General features: G+C 47.6%; 1 protein-coding gene across 2 annotated transcripts in view; it reads right to left on the bottom strand.

Annotated features, from left to right (window-relative positions):
* Positions 1 to 23,018, bottom strand: part of naalad2 (N-acetylated alpha-linked acidic dipeptidase 2) — a 204,216-nt gene that overhangs the window by 122,567 nt on the left and 58,631 nt on the right. The window contains exon 4 of one of the 2 annotated variants that reach the window (XM_068033980.1): positions 337 to 438. In XM_068033980.1, coding sequence (XP_067890081.1) covers positions 337 to 438 — 102 coding nt within the window. Of the gene's footprint in view, positions 1 to 164; positions 230 to 336; positions 439 to 23,018 lie in introns of those variants that run through there. The other variant, XM_068033981.1, reaches the window with a different exon arrangement.

The following is a 23,018-nucleotide window of genomic DNA, read 5'->3' as shown; positions in this document are numbered from 1 at the left end:
TGCCCTCCTCCTCTAACACTACAGGTGTAGTGTCTCGGGTTCAGCCGCTGCCCAAATATATAGGACTCACTTACCCAGCTGCCACCTCGCTCTCCCTGTCGCCGCTGCAAAAAGAAACTGCCGAAACAAAAAGGTAAGTTTATATAAGTTGTAAACTCACTTACCCAGCTGCCACCTCGCTCCTGGTCTACTCCTGCTCCTATTTCTTATGTTCTTCCCATGATTCCAGGTGGACAGCCCACACAGTGTTCTTCAATGATATTACATATGATAGCTAGAAGTAACACGACGCACATGAATTTCTCCCCCAGTGTTTCCATAGTTAGATGAGCTTACCACTGGTGTGCCTGCTGGAGAATAGGCATTATAAGGTGGCACCAGGTCCTCTACATTTTCATATCCAGAAGGTAGGGGTTCATAGAAAGATGTATTGAAGATCTGAAAATTGAGTAAACAGTTTGTTAATTTTATAGATTGTAGAATTAGTCACCTCTCACTACTTTGTTATTGTACAAAAATAAAACTAAAATTGACATGTCTCTTGGCGTCTTTTTCATTTTCTGCTGATTTCCAGTCCCTCTCAAAAAACACACAAAAAAGCATGACTCTTGTGTATCTGATATGTTGTGTATCTGATATGTGGGGGTCAATTATAATCCCCCAAAATGGGTGGGTTCGGAGTTGTAAAATTTTTTTACAATCTCAAATCCGACCCCAATCCTCCACCCATTACTCGCTTCTGGGTTTAATGGAGGAGAACAAGGTGCAGGCAGCCAACTGGCTCCAAGGAGATGGGCTTTAAATATTATAACGAGGCTGGGAGCCTCACATTTAACTTCCCTTACATATTTAACCCTGGCCTCCTGGGTTTTCCAGGCCTTGGTAAACCCAGCAGCTCAAGGGAGACACGGACAGCTTTGCAAAAAGGTAAGCACCTTTCCAGAACTGCTTGTGGGCCAGGAGGAGCAGAAACATAGAAACATAGAAAATAGGAGCAGGAGTAGGCCATTCGGCCCTTCGGGCCTGCTCTGCCATTCAAAAAAGATCATGGCTGATCGTCTAATTCAGTACCTTGTTCCCGCTTTCTCCCTATATCCCTTGATCCCTTTGGCATTGAGAAATATATCTATCTCCTTCTTGAATATATTAAATGACTTGGCCACCATTGACTTCTGCGGTGGAGAATTCCACAGGTTCACCACCCTCCGAGTGAAGAATTTCTCCTCATCTTGGTTCTAAATGGCACACCCCGTATCCTGAGACTGTGACCCCTGGGTCTGGACTCCCCAGCCATCAGGAACATCCTCCCTGCATCTAGCCTGTCTAGTCCTGTTAGAAGTTTATAGGTTTCTGTGAAATCACCTCTCATTCTTCTAAACTCTAGTGAATATAGGCCTAGTCGACCCAATCTCTCCCCATACGTCAATCCTGCCATCCCAGGAATCAGCCTAGTAAATATTCTTTGCACTCCCTCCATGGCAAGAAGATCCTTCCTCAGATAAGGAGACCAAAACTGCACACAATACTATGGATGCGATCTCACCAAGGCCCTGTATAACTGCAGTAAGGCATCCTTGCTCCTGTACTCAAATCCTCTTGCAATGAAGGCCAACATACCATTCATCTTCCCAACTGCTTGCTGCAGCTGAATGCTTGCTTTCAGCGACTGGTGTACAAGGACACCCAGGTCTCGTTGCACCTCCCCCTTTCCCAATCTATCATCATTCAGATAATAATCTGCCTTTCTGTTTTTACAATCAAAGTGGATAACCTCATATTTATCCACGTTATACTGCATCTGCCATGGATTTGCTGACTCACCCAACTTGTCCAAATCACATTGGAGCCTCTTTGCATCCTCCTCACAGCTCACATTCCCCCCCAGCTTTGTGTCGTCTGCAAAGTTGGAAATGTTACATTTAGTTCCCTCAACCAAGTCATTAATATATATTGTGAATATCTGGGGCCCAAGCACTGATCCCTGCGGTACCCAACTAGTCACTGCCTGCCACCCGGAAAAAGACCCGTTTATTCCTACTCTCTGTTTCCTGTCTGTGAACCAATTCTCAATCCATGCCAGTATATTACCCCAATCCCATGTGTTTAAATTTTCACACTAACCTCTTATGTGGGACCTTATCAAAAGCCTTCTGAAAATCCAAGTACACCACATCCACTGGTTCTCCATTATCTATTCTACTAGTTACATCCTCAAAAAACTCCAGTAGATTTGTTAAGCATGATTTCCCTTTCGTAAACCCATGCTGACTTTGTCCAATCGCGCTTATGCTTTCCAGGTGTTCTGCTATTATAATAGACGCTAGTATTTACCCCACTACTGATGTCAGGCTAACTGGTCTGTAATTCCCTGTTTTTTCTCTTCCCTCCTTTTTTAAATAGTGGGGTTACATTTGCCATCCTCCAATCTGTAGGAACTGCTCCAGAGTCTATAGAATTTTGGAAAATGACCACCAATGCATCCACTATTTCCAGGGCCACTTCCTTTAGTACTCTTGGATGTAAATTAGCAGGCCCTGAGGATTTGTCAGCCTTTAACCCCATTAATTTCCCTAGCGCTATTTTTTTTTTACTAATACTGATTTCCTTCAGCATCTCCCTCTCATTAGACCCTTGGTTCCCGAACATTTTTTTTTATTCATTCATGGGATGTGGGCATCGCTGGCCAGGCCAGCATTTATTGCCCATCCCGAATTGCCCTTGAGAAGGTGGTGGTGAGCTGCCTTCTTGAACCGCTGCAGTTCATTTGGGGTAGGTACACCCACAGTGCTGTTAGGAAGGGAGTTCCAGGATTTTGACCCAGCGACAGTGAAGGAACGGCGATATAGCTCCAAGTCAGGATGGTGTGTGACTTGGAGGGGAACTTGCAGGTGGTGGTGTTCCCATGCATTTGCTGCCCTTGTCCTTCTAGTTGGTAGAAGTCGCGGGTTTGGAAGGTGCTGTCTAAGGAACCTTGGTGCATTGCCACAGTGCATCTTGTAGATGGTACACACTGCTGCCACTGTGCGAAGGTGGTGGAGGGAGTGAATGTTTGTAGATGGGGTGCCAATCAAGTGGGCTGCTTTGTCTTGGATGGTGTCGAGCTTCTTGAGTGTTGTTGGAGCTGCACCCATCCAGGAAAGTGGAGAGTATTCCATCACACTCCTGACTTGTAGATTGTGGACAGGCTCTGGGGAGTCAGGAGGTGAGATACTTGCCTCAGGCTTCCTCGCCTCTGACCTGCTCTTGTAGCCACGGTATTTATATGGCTACTCCAGTTCAGTTTCTGGTCAATGGTAGCTCCTAGGATGTTGATAGTGGGGGATTCAGCGATGGTAATGCCGTTGAATGTCAAGGGGAGATGGTTAGATTCTCTCTTGTTGGAGATGGTCATTGCCTGGCACTTGTGTGGCGCAAATGTTACTTGCCACTTATCAGCCCAAGCCTGGATAATGTCCAGGTCTTGCTGCATTTCTACACAAACTGCTTCAGTATCAGAGGAGTCACGAGTGGTGCTGAACATTGTGCAAACATCAGTGAACATCCCCATTTCTGACCTTATGATTGAAAGGAGGTCATTGATGAAGCAGCTGAAGATGGTTGGGCCTAGGCACTACCCTGGAGAACTCCTGCAGTGATGTCCTGGAGCTCAGATGATTGACCTCCAACAACCACAACCATCTTCCTTTGCGCTAGGTATGACTCCAGCCAGCAGAGGATTTTGCCCCTGATTCCCATTGACCTCAGTTTTGCTAGGGCTCCTTGATGCCATACTTGGTCAAATGCTGCCTTGATGTCAAGGGCAGTCACTCTCACCTCACCTCGAGTTCAACTCTTTTGTCCATGTTTGAACCAAGGCTGTAATGAGGTCAGCAGCTGAGTGGCCCTGGCGGAACCCAAACTGCGCATCACTGAGCAGGTTATTGCTAAGCAAGTGCCGCTTGATGGCACTGTTGATGACATCTTCCATCGCTTTACTGATGATTAAGAGTAGGCTGATGGGGTGGTAATTGGCTGGGTTGGACTTGTCCTGCTTTTTGTGTACAGGACATACCTGGGCAATTTTCCACTTTGCAGGGTAGATGCCAGTGTTGTAGCTGTACTGGAACAGCTTGGCTAGCTTCTGGGAAGTTATTTGAGTCCTCCTTTGTGAAGACAGAATCAAAGTATGTGTTTAATTGTTCTGCCATTTCTTTGTTCCCCATTATAATTTCCCCTGTTTTTGACAGTAAGGGACCTACATTTGTCTTCACTAACTTTTTTCTCTTCACATATTTATAGAAGCTTTTACAGTCAGTTTTTATGTTCCCTGCAAGTTTACTCTCATACTCTATTTTTCCTACTGCTATAAGATTTCCCTTGCATACTGTCAGAGGCTCTTTCTCCAAGTATGAGATCATTTCCTGACGCAAGAGTCACTTCCAGACTCACTATTAGAACTTGCACTGTGCTTCGTACTCTCCACTCTTTCACCTCATTCTGCCAGTCCATGGACCCTATTGGCCTCATCTTGATCATTCAGCCAATATTTAAACTTGCCGGTAGATTTTCCTGCATGCCCCACATTGTTGCATCCCTCCATTTATGAGACCGCTCTGGAATATATGTTACCCAAGTACCTACTTGGGGCAACTGTCCTTTAGATGCAATAGCTCTTTCCTGAGTGTCATGATTGCTCACATTGCTATCCAATCCTTAGTACACAGCTTGAAGCCTATCCTTTCCAGCACAATTAGGGATTTCACCCATAGACCAGTTGATAGGGACTACATCCTCCAACCATCTAAAGCGAATTCTTTGCATGAACTGTCCATGCCAAGGGGGTTGTGAACTTGCAGTTTGTTTGGTCAGCTAAGATTTTATGCAGCATTTCATCAAACACTACATGATTTCCATTCATAGACCCCATTGCTGAAAGGGCTTTCAACTGCAGTAGTCATAGCTATAACGTTCATGTTTTCACACATGTCTCTGAACTCGTCATTGGCAAATTCCCCTCCATTATCAGTCAGAAACTCAGCTGGTGTCCCAAATCCAGTCCCTATCCATTTCTCCATAATTTTATCTGTAATCACTCTTTTGTCCTTTCTATGTATTATCATAGAAAGACAAAATCTAGTTGCTAGGTCTATAAAATATAGAATGAAAATATTCTTGTCTTTGTCCAATATTTTTAAATCCATGGCAACTACCTCATTAAAGTCACGTGCCAATCGAAGGCTTTCAATAGGACGTGATGGCATCCTCTGATACTTTTTACAGATTTCACCACTTTTTACTAATTTGACATGGGGAATTCTGAGGCAGAAGAGGAAGAGCCTGTGCTTGCAAAACTTAAAACACAGTGCCCAACATTTGATGTGATTCCACGATTGGACAACATTTGCTTAATAATCCGCAGTGCGCTAAGAATGATGCTGGCAACCAATTTAAGATTGTCATGACTCACAGTGTGGCGCATTTGCACGTACTGGAAACTGCATATATTAATACACAGGGCCCTGTTCTTTGTAGACAGAAAGAACATGTACAAAAATTGCGCCTGTTTCAGCTAAACAAAATAAGTGACAGCCATTCGCTGGCTCATTCCTCAGGGCAATGCCTTGACCAATCAGAGTCAAGCTGCCTGGTTTAAATTTCAAACAAAGCTTGGCAGATAACTGTCAGTCACTGTAAACTGGTGCATTCTCCATGGCAATGCCTCTACCAGAGTTCACGTGCCAACCAATCAGCATTCTATTCTCATACAGTATAAAGTTGTGGTTTTCCCTTACATTGGTATTCTTGCGGACTGTCCTGGTGAGTGCAAAACAAAAAGCTTCGACAACATGTCTCTATTTTCAGCAATACTCAAGTTCTGTCCTACCAAATGACTATTTCTTCTATTATCCTTATATACGCTTCATAAATCACACCTGCATCGTTTAGCAAAGTTTTAAATCTTTGACAGGAAGGGTGAGCAAATTGTCTGTGTCACGTTAAGATAATTTGCTTTTTATCTCACTGATTCTTATTACCTGATATTGTAAATACTTCATTAACATTCTGACTAGAAACATCAGGTTTTGTTAAGGGGATACAATAATGCCCTGACTGGGTGAACTGCAAATTCAGTGACTTGCTAAAAACAGTTGCCTTATCATGCTCCATATCAAGTTTCATTTGTGCCTTTTTATTGAAGTTTTACTCAACAGTAAAGGTGTCTCACTAGAGACATCAGTACTGATGGAGTGGCTTACTCCAACTATGTTACATGGAATTACTACTCTCGACAGTGAATTCAATGTGTAGTCATCACCAAACCTAAAGCTGGTAGTACTTTTGTACTCCTTAACCTTGTTGTGATTCTCACTTCTGAGTGAATCCAGAGAACACTGTAACCAATCAGTTCCACATATTGTCGATGTGCAAGCACTAACTAATACAGCACAGTTGACCGAATCCTCAACTAACACATTCATCACAGGACAAAAACCGTTGTGACCAGTACAATTCATTCAGATTCATCAGTATCTTCCTCTTCTGCCTCAGAATTCCCTGTGTCACCTGTTATTTCAAGGATTCTGTCCCTCTGCTATGGGCAGTTCATTGCATAATGATACTTTGAGTCACACCTGAAGCACCTATTAACTATTCCTTGGGCATTCATGGGATTCATTCACCTATGAATGCTGTTCCAATTCTGTCTTCCACTTCCACTCCAATAGACCTGCTAAAGGTGTTTTCAACCTTATTCCTCCTGTCTTTAACTTTTTCGTCGTACATATGCTGCATCCAGCATCTGGACCACTTTGAAATCCAGTAAACCCAAGTCCTCCATTCCTTGTATCATCGCAGAATTCCCTGTTTGTTCCACCAGGGCTGCAGGAAGTGACTGTTTCTCCGGGAATTTCTTTAAGGCAGCAGACATCTGATCTAACAGAGAGTCTTTTTCCAAGAACCAAAGCCCAGTTAGAACCAGGAGCCTGTCCATATGCGACACTCTAGCACAATCTAGCAATTTAAATGCTATAACTGAACCAGGGATCTGCAAATTGAATTTCCTCCATCTTCTATACAGCCTGTTAAAGTCCATGATATATTCCTCCATTGAGTAACCATCTGTTTTCTGAAATCTATCAAAGTCTGACCATGCCTCATATGCAATCAATAGGTTATTTTTCTTGTAAATTTTATCTAAGAATTCTAACAGATGATCCCAGCCTTCATCAGTGTTCAACTGACGAACATCCAGTTCACAAAACACTTTACTTCTGGTAGGAAGTGACAACGCCATGGCTATACCTTGTTTCCTCTTTGGTAGGGATGTAGCTCATGTCCACATATGCACTTCATTCTTCCACTGGTCATATTGTTCAGACTCAGGGAACATGGGAGGGTAATCATACCCTGACAATCTACATTAGCTTTCTGCTATATTTTCTACAATAGCCAGTGAGATTCCAGATTTCTATGTAAAAAATAATTTACTTAGTTTCCAACATTCAGCTTTAGGTCACCATTCTCTGCTACCATGTTACATTCCAGAAAGTTTGTTGTGGATGGATGAGGTCACCACATTTTAGGAAGGATATGAGGCTCCTTGAGAGGGTACAGAGGAGATTTACCAGAATGGTTCCAGGGATGAAGGATTTTAGTTGCAAGCTTAAGTTGGAGAAGCTGGGGTTGTTCTGCTTGGAGCAAAAGAGATTGAGGGGAAATTTGATAGGTGTGTAAGATTATGACAGGCTTGGATAAGTTAGACAAAGAAAGTTGTTTCCATTGGCTTATGGTACAAGGACTAGGGGACACAGTAAGGTTTTTGGGCAAAAGATGCAGGGGGAATGTGAGAAAGAACTGATTTACGCAGCGAGTGGTAATGACCTGGAATTTGTTGCCCATGAGGGTGGTGGAAGCGGAGATGAATGATTTTGAAAGACAACTGGATGGCACTTGAAGGAAATAAACTTGCAGGGCTAAGGGGGCAGACTGGGGGCATAGGATTGATTGTATTTCTCTACAGAGAGCCGGCATGGTCTCAACGGGACGAATGACTCTACGACCACTCTATGCTGGAGCCTATCTTCACTCAGCTTCACATTTATTGTATGGAGTAAAAAAGGATTGGAAACAAATAGCTCCTCATGCAAAAGCTTCACCAGTCTCAGTAAAAGTCTCCTTATAAGTGTAAGACCCCAATCAACACCTTCCACCTGCATATAATTAAACAATCGATACACAAGTAACATCTCTGTGTTCTGACTCTTCCTCCTCCTCCTCCTCCATGTCCTGCTCATCCTCTTCCTCCAATGAGCTGTGCCCTTCCACACCTTCAAGGTCCACACCTCTCTGCAGAGCCATGTTCTGCAGAGTGAAGCAGACCACTGCAATGCGCAAGTGTATTACAGAGTGCCACCAACTGGCACTGGAACTGCATTTTCAGAAGCCTGGTGGCCTGCTTGATGATGGTCATTGTGAGCGGATGGATTTGGTTGTAGCACCTGTGTACCTCCGTCTTGGGGTTTAGTTTAGTTTAGTTTAGAGATACAGCACTGAAACAGGCCCTTCGGCCCACCGAGTCTGTGCCGACCATCAACCACCCATTTATACTAATCCCATATTCCTACCACATTCCCACCTGTCCCTATATTTCCCTACCACCTACCTATACTAGGCAATTTATAATGGCCAATTTACCTACCAACCTGCAAGTCTTTTGGCTTGTGGGAGGAAACCGAAACACCCGGGGAAAACCCACGCAGACACAGGGAGAACTTGCAAACTCCACACAGGCAGTACCCAGAATTGAACCCGGGTCGCTGGAGCTGTGAGGCTGCGGTGCTAACCACTGCGCCACTGTGCCGCCCTTGTAAAGGGGTGAGTTTCCATCTCTTCTTTATCCCCTAGAATCCATCCATGGAGTTTCAGAGGTGGAATGAAGAGCTGAGGCACCTTGGACTGTCGGAGAGTGAAAGAGTCATGGCAGCTTCCAGAAACGCAAGCGCACACATGGAGGAAGCTCCTGTTGTGGTTGCAGAATGTGGAGGGAGTGGAAGCCCTTCCTGTTGATAAATCTCACTGGCTGCTCATTTGGTGCCCTGTTGGTCACATGGTTACAATCGATGATGCCCTGTACCTGCAGGACTCCTGCAATAGTGGCGAAACCCACTGCCCTTTATGCCTGCGATGCCACATCTGTCTGGAATTGGATGTACTGCCCAGCTCCACAAATAAAGCCTCCATGACCTGCAAGATGTAATGGTGTGCAGCCATTTGCGTGGCTCCACCAAGGCTGGCTGATAATCCTGGAAGCATCAAGAGATGAAGAAGTTCAAGGCCACGGAGACTTAACAGTTACTGGCAGGGCACGTTGAGCAGTGCTGTGTGGTATGAGGTCTTGCATGGTATGAGGTCTTCCGCGACGAGGGCACAAATCTCAATGACCATCTGCCTGTATAGGTGCTGTCTCCTCTGGTATTGGTTCTCTGACATGTCCAGGTAACTCCATCTTCGGCTGTACAGCCAATGCCAAGGGTATGACCTCCGTTGCCTTCCTGCCCTTCATCCCTCTCGGTTGCCCTCATTCTACCTGGGGCTCTGCCTCTGCTGCTAAGGATGTTGGTCCTCATCACCACTAGACCCAAAATCTGAGAGTCGCGCTCCTGTTGCCAACTATTATGTTCCTTGAGCTCAGCTGCACACCCAATATGTTTGACAGCATAAGCCACTTCTTTTATGCCGTGGTGACGCCAGGAAGCTGACAACCCCACACATTGCCTGAGCATGCCCAGACCACTCTCCCCGCAACCTGTGCACACCTGATGGCACCTGTTTTCCAATGGCTGAGTGCCCCTCTCAGTCATGCTCCCTTTAGTGGGCCCACCTAAGTTGATGGTGTGATAATGACTGGCTCCTCGCTGTGTTGCCGCCTCCATGTGTTGTGTTTGATTGATAGTGTGCAGTGTTACACAGCACAAAACAATGTCGTTAGTCAACCCTGGAAGGGGCATGGTTCCAAAAGTGAAAGTCAGACAAGTCCAGACAGATTCCAGGCAGCCTGTTTGAATAAAGCCTTTGCACAGACAGAGGAATCATGAGACTTGTTTCTGCACATTTGGGGCTCACAACATAAAATCTGGCGACGAAGATGATGAGTAATTTAAATTTACTGGCTCCAGCTCCTTTCTTATCATTGCCAGGGCAACCTCCCATTCCTTGGGACAGATGGATTTGAAACCTATTTGCTCAGGATAGGTATGGATGGTTCGAATGTAGCAGCGACCCATAAGAAGATGATACTCATGCCTCGGAGCAAAGGGTCGGCCTATATTCGATCAATTAACGGATGATACATCTACTTTCGATAAGGTGGTAACTACTCCTGAGAAATACTTTGGCCCCAAGAAAAGTGCGATGATTGAATAATACATGTTCTGTCAGAGATGCCAGGGAAATGGTGAGCCCATAAAACAATATGCAACAGAGTTGTGTCAGTTGGCTTCTACATGCAAAGTTAGCACACTAACTAATGAACTAATTCGTAACCAACTAACTGGAAAAACCTCAATACCACAAAGTAGGGAAGGCGTACTCATGGAGAATGATGGTTTGACTTTGGAAAAGGCCACAACCTTGGTTGTCTAAATTGAATCTGCCATATTTTATTTGAAGATATTACACAAAAATGCACCCTCAGGCTCAGAGTCGCAGACACACTTTGCCCAGTCAGCTCAAGTACAAGGGTTACGGACAAAGCGACCTCGGCATTCTCATCAGCACTTGCCCTATCACAGTCAGGCACCCTCAAAAACGTGCCCAAATTGTGGGAGTATCCATGCATTCAAAACACTAAATCTGGCACAAGGGAAACGCGCAACTCAAGCTCAAAGATGAATCGCTTTGCAAAGGTGCGTAGGTTATCGAAGAAGACTTTGTCAGTTCAACACGTGGAGGAACCTAGTCCTAGTCCCATGTATGGGGTCACTTCAAGAACTGCAGAGTCACAATCATGGGCATGTTAGTGTCGTTCCTCATTGATGTGGTTGCAAAAGTATCCATATTGAGCGAAGACCTCTACCGTCGTTATTTTTCGCAACTTTCTCACCCTTACGACACACACTGTTCAAGCTTACGATGACTCGATTATCCTGGTCTTCGGCACGATCACAGTTCTAGTGCGCTAAAAGAATGTCAACCTAGTCAAGTTCACATTCTATGTAGCCAAAGGCAGGAGCCTTATGGAGGTAGACCTGTTCAATAAGCTTGGATTCAAACTTGCAGACCCCACTGGAGCACACATAAATGTGATCAATGATACAGGCTATGCACAACAGTATCCTTCCTTATTCATCAGATTTGGGGAGATTAAAGGGTACTGTCATGTTCCTCGCGTTGACACATCAATTCCACCTGCTTTGCAAAATTTGAGATTGTTGCCATTTGTAATCCATACCAGTGTCACAAGAGCAGAAATGATGGGAAGCAGATGATATCATTAAGCGAATCAACTCATCCCCATGGATATCGAACCTAGTCATTGTTTGACGCAAAAATGGAGAACTTAGGCTATATGCTGACCTTAAGTAGGTCAACAAAGCAATCATTCTGGACAAGTGCCCACTTGCTACAATCCAAGAGCTGTCGGTATCATTTCATGACTCCACAATCTTCATGAAGCTCGGCATCCTTTGGAGCTATCTTCAAATACCACTGGCAGAGCAAAGCCGACATCTTACAGCCTTTGCTACACATGACGGTGTGTTTTAGTACCGCAGAATACCCTATGGACTAAGTTCAGCACTTAACATGTTCCAGCAGATTGTCTCTTCAATCTTGTAAGACATCAGGGGGATGCTCAATCTTCTTGGCGATGTCATTGTCCACAGAAGGGATAAAGCAGAACATGATCAGTGGTTATCCATGGCGCTCGCTCGACTCACACAACACAGTTCGATGCTCAACAAGGACAAATGCACATTCACGGCACCCAAGTTTGACTTTCTTAGGTACAAAGTGATAGCAGCTGTAGTAAAGCCTACCTATAACAACGTCAAAGCTTCTGACCCCATCTAACATGAAAAAATTGGCATTATTTCTCAGCATTACCAACTTTAATCACAAATTTTGATATGTGGAGATTAGGGAGCCGCTTCGAATGCTACTGCGCAAAGAAACACAATGGGAATGCTCAATTGCACAGCAAGCAGCTTTTGACACGTTAAAGGCGAAGACAGCATCTCCACCAGTCCTCACGCATTTCAACCCACATGTGGAAACGTACTTCACAATAGACATGTCAGGAAATGCGATAAGAGCTGTACTCTCACTGTACATTGCAGGAAACGAACGACCAATCACGTATGTGGCATGCCCATTGTTAGACGTAATGCAAATACTCCACTGGAGAGTGGGAAGCACTCACCTGCATCAATGCTTATGAACATTGGTGCATGCATCTCTATGGTCGAAGGTTCACCCTCCACACCGAGCACTGACTACATTGTTAGCCACATCAGGATCTGGTCGTCGACTTCTACGCATCAATCGATGGTCTGATTGTCTTCACCAGTACAACTCAGAGCTCGAGTATCTCACAAGTTCACGCAACTAAATAGCTAACATGTTTAGCCACACTACTATCTCAGACAGTGTTAGCAATAGCGAAATGACTTGCGACCTCACTATGTAGACTATGTAGTTGCAGTGACTTCGCAAGAATCTTGTGGCGAGAGAGGAGTTGAAGTTACCTAAAAAATGATTGGCCTTGCAAAACAGAGGAAGAACTGGTCCTGTATTAGAGGATGCCATAAGCTCGCATTGTTTGATGACAACTGTAAAGCACGTGGAACACAAACGATTATCCCGTAAGTGCTACAGCAATGGGTGCTGAATCTTGCCTATGAAGGACATCGGGGTGTCATTATGATGAAACAATGAAGCAGTCTGGTAGCCAGTAATTGATCGCCACATAGAAGAGTTCATCAGAAACTGCCTAGCATGTACACTTAGTGAACAATCTACTAAACCATGTCCCACACCTCTAAAGCCAACCCATGGCCAACAAAACCATAGCAACAACTCCAAGTAGATATTTTCAGAGAAATGCATGCAGCGCATAGCAATCAACCTTTTTTTGATTGTTGTTCATGATCCACTTGGCAAGTGGCCAGAAAACCTTACAACAAAGTCCATAATCACCACTTCAGTCATTGACATTCTAGACAAGTTATTTACAAAATCTGGCTATCACTACAGACAATGGACTGCAGCTTGTTTCTATTCAGTTCACGGAGTTCCTAGCAAGCTACAGAATTCACCACCATCTGACATCGTGATGCAACCCACAATCAAATGGTGGCGTTAAACATTTCAACAGTGTGATCAAGGACAGTTTGAGAACTAGCATGTCGGAGGGGAAAACATCTGAACAATCCATTCATATCCTACTTCGCACATATCAATGCACCCTTTCTGACCAGAAAGATACCAGCTGAATTTACGATTGGTCACAAAATTCGCACGCCTCTGACCATTCTTCAGCTGTCACCACCATCCAAAGTGAACGCCGGATACATTTCCTTTTCTGATTAGCGATTGTGATGTTGATCATCTACTTCATTAAGATGGTCGCGCTGAACTACAACCACATGTTCGTCAATCTCAGCGCCATCATTGGAGACTTCGCTATCTCAAAGATTATTTGTGTACTTAAAGAAACAAACATACTCTAAAAAATGACTTAATGTATACCTGTTTGATGCTTACTAAGGTTTAATTCCTTAGTTTACAAGGCGGAAAACATGGTGGGTTGGATTTTACCAACCCCACAACGTCGACTCCGTGGCGGGGGTGGGGGGGGGGGGGGTGGGGGGAGTACCGGAATATGGTCCGGTAGCGGTCTACCACAGTGGCCCCAACGCTGTGAGGGCCCGGCCCGACTCTCCCGGCAGCAGTGAGGCTCTGTGGCGGACCCCCACTGCTGGGCGACGGGACCTGAATTTCAATATTTAAATCAATAAAATGAATACATTTAAATAAACTTACCTCCCATCCTCCAGGCCCGCCGCAATCCTCAGTGCAGCAGCCGTTACTCCATGTCTTCTGTTCCCCGTCTGGGGAAAGCAGGCGTGGCATTGGCGGGGAGGGGGTAGGAGTTAAGATTCTCAATGCAGTATGAGTGGGGGTGGGGTGATGGAGTCAAATAAACGCAATGGGCTGAATTTTACAAGTGCACCGCAGTTCGCGGCAGCGCATTCTAAAAACAGCCTGCATCCCGCACGGAAGCGCCGTCCCTGAGCCCCCGCGATATTACACATGGGCATCATTTAAATAGAGGGGGTGGAGCGGCTGCCCCTGACGACGTAAGGGGGTGGCCGCCACGTCCCCAGCAACGGCGTCCAGCGCCACCGCACAGGCGCCGGGGCCATTTTTAAAGGGATGTATGTCCTTCGGTAGCTTTTTAAAATTTAAGCTCCCTATCTCCAGCTTGTAACAATACAATGTCATGTCAAATAGAAATCGCTTCTCCCACCCGCCCGCTCCCCCCCCCCCACATGGGTAAATTAAACAGTAATCGCACTCTTCCCCCATAATAAACCATTAATAGTATTCCGAACTTTCCCCCCCCAAAATTTGTTCCCTTTGACCTTCAACCTCTTCCCACCATCACATTAGCCAGTGAAGATTGCTTTCCCCGCTCCTCCACCCCTTCCACCCTGAAAATTCTATTGCTCCACCCTCCCCACCAGGTTCTCGCCTGCAACTCCGTTCAGAGTTCCAAAGGTGCGCGGAGCACAAACTGCGGCCGTAATATCTGCGTGGGACGACTGCCGCCTGCAGGTAAGTTTATTTGCATCTCATTTGGTACGGTTTGCATACGTAGATGACGGGCTGCTGCCTGGCGATGGGGGGGTGGGGGTGGTGGTGGCTGCACTGAGGTCCTCCCACCGCCGGTAATATGCGGCGGGCCCTTCTCGGCGTCACGGGTCGCACTAGACCCCACCTCCCACCGCCTCCAGAACACAATGCAATCTTCAAAGGGAGGCCAGAGGGGGATTCTGAAACCCGCATGCCTCCAATTAAGTGCTCATTGAGTCTCATTGATAACCTCATTAACAGGTCTCAGAGAAACAGTTTCAAATTTTTAAATGGCAGGCACAGGGAACACATAGACCGGCTGGTGGCGGAAGGTTGTAAAATTGAGTGGAAGGCGGGGGCCTGTCCCGACACCTTCCCACCTCCACTGCAATTTTATGGGCTACGGCGGCAAGAAACAGTCTGTCCACCCCAGGCCAATCAAGGCCCTTAAGTGGCCAATTAACTGCCACTTAAGAGTCTCCTCCCGCCACTGCTAATATTTTACCAGCAGTGGGCGGGAGGCTCAAGCCCTCCAGGAGGCCACCAAGTAAAATCTGGTGGCCTCCTTGCAGACTGGGGGGCCCTCCTGATCGGGCACCCTGTGCCCCATGGAGGGCCCCTCCCCGATGGCCCATCCACCCCCACTACATAACATGCCCCCCCCACCCCAACCGACCCTCTTACCTCACCAGGGCCTGGCCGTCTGTTCCTGACAAGGTCCCAGATACTTACCTGGTTTCCAGGGCCAGCATCCCTCTTGCTGCTGAAGCTAGCTGCAGCCCCAGCAGTGGCCAATGCCTCTGGAAGTGCTGCTGCAACTGAGAGTGCTGGCCTGCTGATTGGCTGGCAGCTCTTGGAGGCGGGACTTCCTACCTCAGAGGGGCAGAAGTCCCAGCAAAGGCCTTGGGAGCGTAAAATCCTGGCGTGGCTCTGCAGGCCCTGCAGAGGTGGGCTCGCCCCTGACTTTTTTTCCAGTGGACGGGGTCTCCCACCCAACATAAATTTTCTGGCCACAGTGTCTGAGACATGTCAGAGTTCAGCTGGCGTGAACAAAATGGGGAGCCATGAGGGCTAATGGATACACTAGTCAATTCATTTAAAAGCGGGAGAATAAAGCTCAGCTGCACAAACGGCAGCACAGAGTTGCTGAGAAGCTTGTATTTGTAAACAGTGAGAGGTAGGAATCCTAAAAATCGGAGGGGGGGTGGGTGGCAGGTCAGTCTGCTGGCATCACTTGGGCAGCAGAGACTGGCAAAGGAAGCCTGGTGAACAAATGACTGCCAGCTGAGGGAGTGGAAATGGGAGCAGGCTACACTGACATTGGACAGAGTAGCGAGGAGGAACTTCTGCAGAGGCATACTCCTGGTTGGGAGGAGCACAGAGAGAGGATGCAAGGGGAAGGCAGTGCTACCCAAGACAACGGACGTACCACCCACAAGTCAGCTATCTGCAAATGACAGAGCGCCAGTGTTGTAGGAGGCTGCATCTATCCAGGCAGTTGGTCTCGGATATTTGTGCTCTGGTTCACCATGACCTGTGGCCTTGAAGACACCAGAGTTGTCCCTTACCTGCAGCCATCAAAGTTACTGTCGCTGAGTTTTTATGCTTCTGGGTCTTTCCAGGGATCAGCTACAGACCTGGGTGGGGTGGCATCACGCCATCAGGCAGGTTATGGATGCCCTATTCTGGAGGATGGGGGATGACATCCATTTTGACACGGATGGGCCAGCACAGGCACAATGGGCTTTGGGTCCACCAAAGGATTCCCTAAGGTCCAGGGGGTCATCGATTAAACCCACATTGTCATCTACGCACTGACAGACCAGCTAGTCAGATTCCTCAACAGAAAGGGGTATCACTCGGTGAATGTCCAGCTGGTCTTTGACCACAGGAAGTGAATCTTGCAGGTCTGCCCCCCGGTTCCCGGGCAGCTGTCATGATTCCTTCATCCGGTGAGAAACATCCAGGCTCTATGGGTGGCTGCTGCGGAATAAGGGTTATCCTCTGAGGACGTGGCTCCTGACGCCCAACCGGTACCCAGACGGACGGAAAGAGGCACAACAACCAGAGCCATTTACTAATACATACCTGCATTGAACAGACCATTGGCATCTTGAAGATGCACTTCTGTTGCCTCGACTGCAGGAATTGCCAAAGACTTGCAGGTTGATAGGTAAATTGGCCATTGTAAATTGCCCCTAGTGTAGGTAGGTGGTAGGGAAGGTGGGGATGTGGTAGGGAATATGGGATTAATGTCGGATTAGTATAAATGGGTGGTTGTTGGTCGGCACAGACTCAGTGGGCCGAAGGGCCTGTTTCAATGCTGTATCTCTCTATGACTGGTCGGATGGTATCCTTCAGCACAAGCCAGCCAGGGTGTCTTGCGTTTTGGTTGTCTGCTGCATGCTACACAACGTGACTATACAAAGAGGTTGGAGCTGGATGAAGAGAAGAATCTGGTATTCCACTCTTCCTTTGAGGAGGATGGGGAGGAGGAAGGAAAAGAGGAAGAGGCAGACGAAGGTGGCGCTGTAGAGCAGCCCAGTTCCCAGGCATTGGAGGAAGACTGCCAAGGCCATCAGCGATCGGCAGGCTGGCCTGGCCACAAGGGCCACACTAAATCAGCAACATTTTACTTAAGCGCCTCTCAATCCTATGACAGATGACTCTGCAACTCAACTTTTATCAGAGAAATTAAGCAGTGAGTACACACATCCAAAGAATCCCAGTGCCACCCAAAGACATTGAGAATAGGGTCTTCACCACCACCATTGCCCAATCACAGACATGAACCGCACGAAGCCCAGGCCCCCTGCGTGCCCAGCCTTTAACCTTCATTTCACATTTCTCAACAAGCTTTAAAACCTCACAAGTCTGATTGAGATCATCAAAAGTTTTCATTATAACAAGATGAATCAATGACAAAACAAACAGGAACTTCACCCAAGTAATCCATCAAGTGCAACGAACGCTGTGATGCCTTGCGCTCACACCCACTCCTACCAGCTGCTCCCCATGTGGCTGAGGATGAGGTGGAGGCAGCCTGCTCCACTGTATCTGCAGCTGGCAGAGATGCCCATGGCTTTCGCCCTCTTCATGGAGGTGCCTGTGGGGGTTCCTCCACAGGCTGCTGTGTCCAGAGATAGGCAATAACATGTTGCACCACATACATCTGACAAAATTATTGACTGAGCCACGGACATGGGGGCAATTAACCTGTATGTAAAGTGCATAGCCAACTAATGCCATTAAAACACAGTATGATTTAAAACCAATTTCTGCCTATTTAGTGAGTACCTGGCATTGTTTTTGTTTGCACAAGTAGTCAATGTCTGCCCGCACACTTGATGTAGCAATGCGGAAAATCCGGATAGATGTCCACCTGTCAGGTGCAATCTTGATCTCTTTCTCTCTCCTCTCTGTGTCAAACCCCGTCCCCGTTCTGTGTCCATCTCTCATCCCTCTCTATATCTCTCTCCTCTCTCTGTCCATCTCTCATCCCTCTCTCTCTTCCCTCCTCTCTCCGTGTCCATCTCTCCCCCTTTGCTCCCTCCCTTTCTCTCTCCCTCTCCCTCTCCCTCTCCTTCTCCTTCTCTCTCCTCACTCTCCCTCTCTCTATCTCTCACCCCTCTCTCTCTGACCATTGCTGAGAGCGGGAACAGCAGTTTGAACCTCAGACAGATTCGGGGTTTTTTGGTGGGCTTTTAAAAAAAAATCAGAACCCGCCAGAAAACCCCAAAACTGTCCGTGGTCCAAACCGCTATTCCAGCTCCCAGCACCTGTCAGCTGTGAAACTGACAGCTGTGAATTTTTTTTTACAGTCACTCTGGTCGGAAAAAGCCAATGGGAAATTTCTCGTCCCTGAAATGACCAGTCACGGACCTCAAAAGCTTTTACCACGTGCACTGGGGTCCGCGTATGGACACGTTGCCAATCTCTGGCTGTGACTGTGTCATTGCAGGGACAGCCACTGTCACAGGGCATAGCTCAATGGATGGTCCCTCAATCAGAAGTACCAAGGACGTGAAAGATGATACTGGTGCCCCTTGAGGGGTGCCCCCTCATCAACCTCTTCGACTGCCTCAGCCCTTTCATGGTAAACCAGCATGCAGGCGAAGCCACCTGCTAGAACGCAGCTGTCATCCACTCCAAGCATCTCTAAGCCATCAGTGATACTGAGCGGTCAATGCTACAGAGAGTCTCATTCTTTCTGTGCATGTCAGTGTGCTGCTCCTGCACCCACACATTGTGGTGCTACACATAGCTCTCCAAAAGGGTGTCCACTCTCTCAACGGGGGAGTTCAAGCACCCAAATCCCTGAGATATGAAGGAGCACATGTGCTGCATGGACCCCTCCATTGTCTGCCCATGACTCTGCAATGCCTCAGGGATCTCCATCCTTCGGGAACTCATTTGCTTCTGATGCTCCAGAAAGACCCTCATTTTTTTAAAATTCATTCACGGGATGTGGGCATCGCTGGCCAGGCCAGCATTTATTGCCCATCCCGAATTGCCCTTGAGAAGGTGGTGGTGAGCTGCCTTCTTGAACCGCTGCAGTCCATGTGGGGTAGGTACACCTGTTAGGAAGGGAGTTCCAGGATTTTGACCCAGCGACAGTGAAGGAACGGCGATATAGTTCCAAGTCAGGATGGTGTGTGACTTGGAGGAGAACTTGCAGATGGTGGTGTTCCCATGTATTTGCTGCCCTTGTCCTTCTAGTTGATCGAGGTCGCGGGTTTGGAAGGTGCGTCTAAGGAGCCTTGGTGCATTGCTGCAGTGCATCTTGGAGATGGCACACACTGCTGCCACTGTGCGAAGGTGGTGGAAGGAGTGAATGTTTGTAGATGGGGTGCCAATCAAGCGGGCTGCTTTGTCCTGGATGGTGTCAAGCTTCTTGAGTATTGTTGGAGCCGCACCCATCCAGGCAAGTGGAGAGTATTCCATCACACTCCTGACTTGTGCCTTGTAGATTGTGGACAGGCTTTGGGGAGTCAGGAGGTGAGTTACTCGCCTCAGGATTCCTTGCCTCTGACCTGCTCTTGTAGCCACGGTATTTATATGGCTACTCCAGTTCAGTTTTCAGTCAATGGTAGCCCCTAGGATGTTGATAGTGGGGGATTCAGCGATGGTAATGCCGTTGAATGTCAAGGGGAGATGGTTAGATTCTCTCTTGTTGGAGATGGTTAGATTCTCTCTTGTTGGAGATGGTCATTGCCTGGCACTTGTGTGGCGCGAATGTTACTTGCCACTTATCAGCCCAAGCCTGGATATTGTCCAGGTCTTGCTGCATTTCTACACAGACTGCTTCAGTATCTGAGGAGTCGCGAATGGTGCTAAACATTGTGCAATCATCAGCGAACATCCCGACTTCTGACCTTATGATTGAAGGAAGGTCATTGATGAAGCAGCTGAAGATGGTTGGGCCTAGGACACTACCCTGAGGTACTCCTGCAGCGATGTCCTGGAGCTCAGATGATTGACCTCCAACAACCACAACCATCTTCCTTTGCGCTAGGTATGACTCCAACCAGCGGAGGGTTTTCCTCCTGATTCCCATTGACCTCAGTTTTGCTAGGGCTCCTTGATGCCATACTCGGTCAAATGCTGCCTTGATGTCAAGGACAGTCACTCTCACCTCACCTCTTGAGTTCAGCTCTTTTGTCCATGTTTGAACCAAGGCTGTAATGAGGTCAGGAGCTGAGTGGCCCTGGCAGAACCCAAACTGCGCATCACTGAACAGTTTGTTGCTAAGCAAGTGCCGCTTGATGGCACTGATGATGACACCTTCCATCACTTTACTGATGATTGAAAGTAGGCTAATGGGGCGGTAGTTGGCCGGGTTGGATTTGTCCTGCTTTGTGTGTACAGGACATACCTGGGCAATTTTCCACATTGCAGTGTAGATGCCAGTGTTGTAGCTGTACTGGAACAGCTTGGCTAGGGGTGCTGCAAGTTCTGGAGCACAGGTCTTCAGTACTATTGCCGGAATGTTGTCAGGCCCCATAGCTTTTGCAGTATCCAGTGACTTCAGTCGTTTCTTGATATCACGTGGAGTGAATCGAATTGGTTGAAATTTGACATCTGTGATGCTGGGGACTTCAGGAGGAGGCCGAGATGGATCATCAACTCAGCACTTCTGGCTGAAGATTGTTGCAAATGCTTCAGCCTTATCTTTCGCACTGATGTGCTGGGCTCCTCCATCATTGAGGATGGGGATATTTGTGGAGTCACCTCCTCCAGTTAGTTGTTTAATTGTCCACCACCATTCACAGCTGGATGTGGCAGGACTGCAGAGCTTAGATCTGATACGTTGGTTATGGGATCGCTTAGCTCTGTCTATCGCATGCTGCTTACGCAGATTGGCATGCAAGTAGTCCTGGGTTGTAGCTTCACCAGGTTTACACCTCATTTTGAGGTATGCCTGGTGCTGCTGCTGGCATGCCCTCCTGCACTCTTCATTGAACCAGGGTTGGTCTCCTGGCTTGATGGTAATGGTAGAGTGGGGGATATGCCGGGCCATGAGGTTACAAATTGTGGTTGAGTACAATTTTGCTGCTGCTGATGGCCCACAGCGCCTCATGGATACCCAGTTTTGCATTGCTAGATCCGTTCGAAATCTATCCCATTCAGCACGGTGATAGTGCCACACAACACGATGGATGGTATCCTCAATGTGAAGGTGGGACTTCGTCTCCACAAGGACTGTGCGGTGGTCACTCCTACCAATACTATCATGGACAGATGCATCTGCGGCAGGCAGATTGGTGAGGACGAGGTCGAGTATGTTGTTCCCTCGTGTTGGTTCCCCCACCACCTGCCGCAGACCCAGTCTAGCAGCCATGTCCTTTAGGACTCGGCCAGCTCGGTCAGTAGTGGTGCTACCGAGCCACTCATGGTGATGGACATTGAAGTCCCCCACCCAGAGTACATTTTGTGCCCTTGCCACCCTCAGTGCTTCCTCCAAGTGCTGTTCAACATGGAGGAGTACTGAGTCATCAGCTGAGGGAGGGTGGTAGGTGGTAATCAGTAGGAGGTTACCTTGCCCATATTTGACCTGATGCCCTGAGACTTCATGAGGTCCGGAGTCGATGTTGAGGACTCCCAGGGCAACTCCCTCCCTACTGTATACCATTGTGCCACCACCCATGCTAACACCGAGCCCCAGCATCTTCACCCAGTGAAGCATGGCCGTGTCTGTCCTCCGTCCTCCGAGGGGGACTGCCCACAGCTGACCCTGCCTCACTCTCCTCCTCCTGCTCACTTGTGAGGTGCTGGTCATCAACTGCTCTCCCTTCTAATCTTGATTCAGGCCCAACCAAGGTGAATGTGTTTGCGCTGGTGAATGATGCAGAGGTATGATGTGACAGTCTGGGCTCTGTGGAGTCTCCCCCACTGAAGAGGCCTGCAACATCCGTGCAGGACCACTCTGCTCCACCTCCACTGCAAGACTTGTGAGAAACACAAGATCTGATGGAAACCTGGGCAACATAGCTGGTGCATCAGCACAACCAAGCCCCCAGATGACAGGGGATGAAGAGCCACAGTCTGCACTGGCCAGGAGTTTCCTCCATGCCCTTCACCTGAAAATAGAGCACTCAAATGACCCTGCTCTTCACAGCTTCCAGTCTCGCCATCGCCAATGTCCTGCCACAGTGGCACCTATGCAATATCAAGCACCAGCACCTGCATCAGTTTGTCAGCAACACCAGTCCCCGTTTGAGCCATCTTGTGCCTGTTGTGTGCTTATTTTTCCTGCAGGATGAGGACATACATATGTATGAAAAGGCTGCCCTCCCTCACTTATTCCAGCATGATGTTGAAATGATCTATTGTGCTCCTTAGTGATGCCCATGTCCCAACTGCGCCCCATATGTGAGAGTGGCTGACAACTCAGTGATGCAACAGGGCACTTGCCCTGACAGTGTTAGGGAGACCTGTGGACACTCAGTCTGCTCATCTAGCGTGAATGCTGTTGCATACCAAGTTAGAGGCCTGTCACCCAAGTGTCGCTTGCCATTCACTTTCCCAGACACCTCTTGCAACACTGGACCCACATCCTCCATGTCACCTCTGTGGAGACCCTTTTGATCTCCTGAGGCACCTTTCTTCCACTGGATGCCGGGAAGAGAAATTCTTATCTGACGGCAACTGCCTCCATCAACGCCTCAAGAGCGGCATCAGAAAAC

The sequence above is a fragment of the Heterodontus francisci genome, chromosome 6 (genome assembly GCF_036365525.1).
Source record: "Heterodontus francisci isolate sHetFra1 chromosome 6, sHetFra1.hap1, whole genome shotgun sequence".
In the NCBI taxonomy this organism is placed as follows: Eukaryota; Metazoa; Chordata; class Chondrichthyes; order Heterodontiformes; family Heterodontidae; genus Heterodontus; species Heterodontus francisci.
This window is presented reverse-complemented; position numbering and strand designations above follow the sequence as displayed.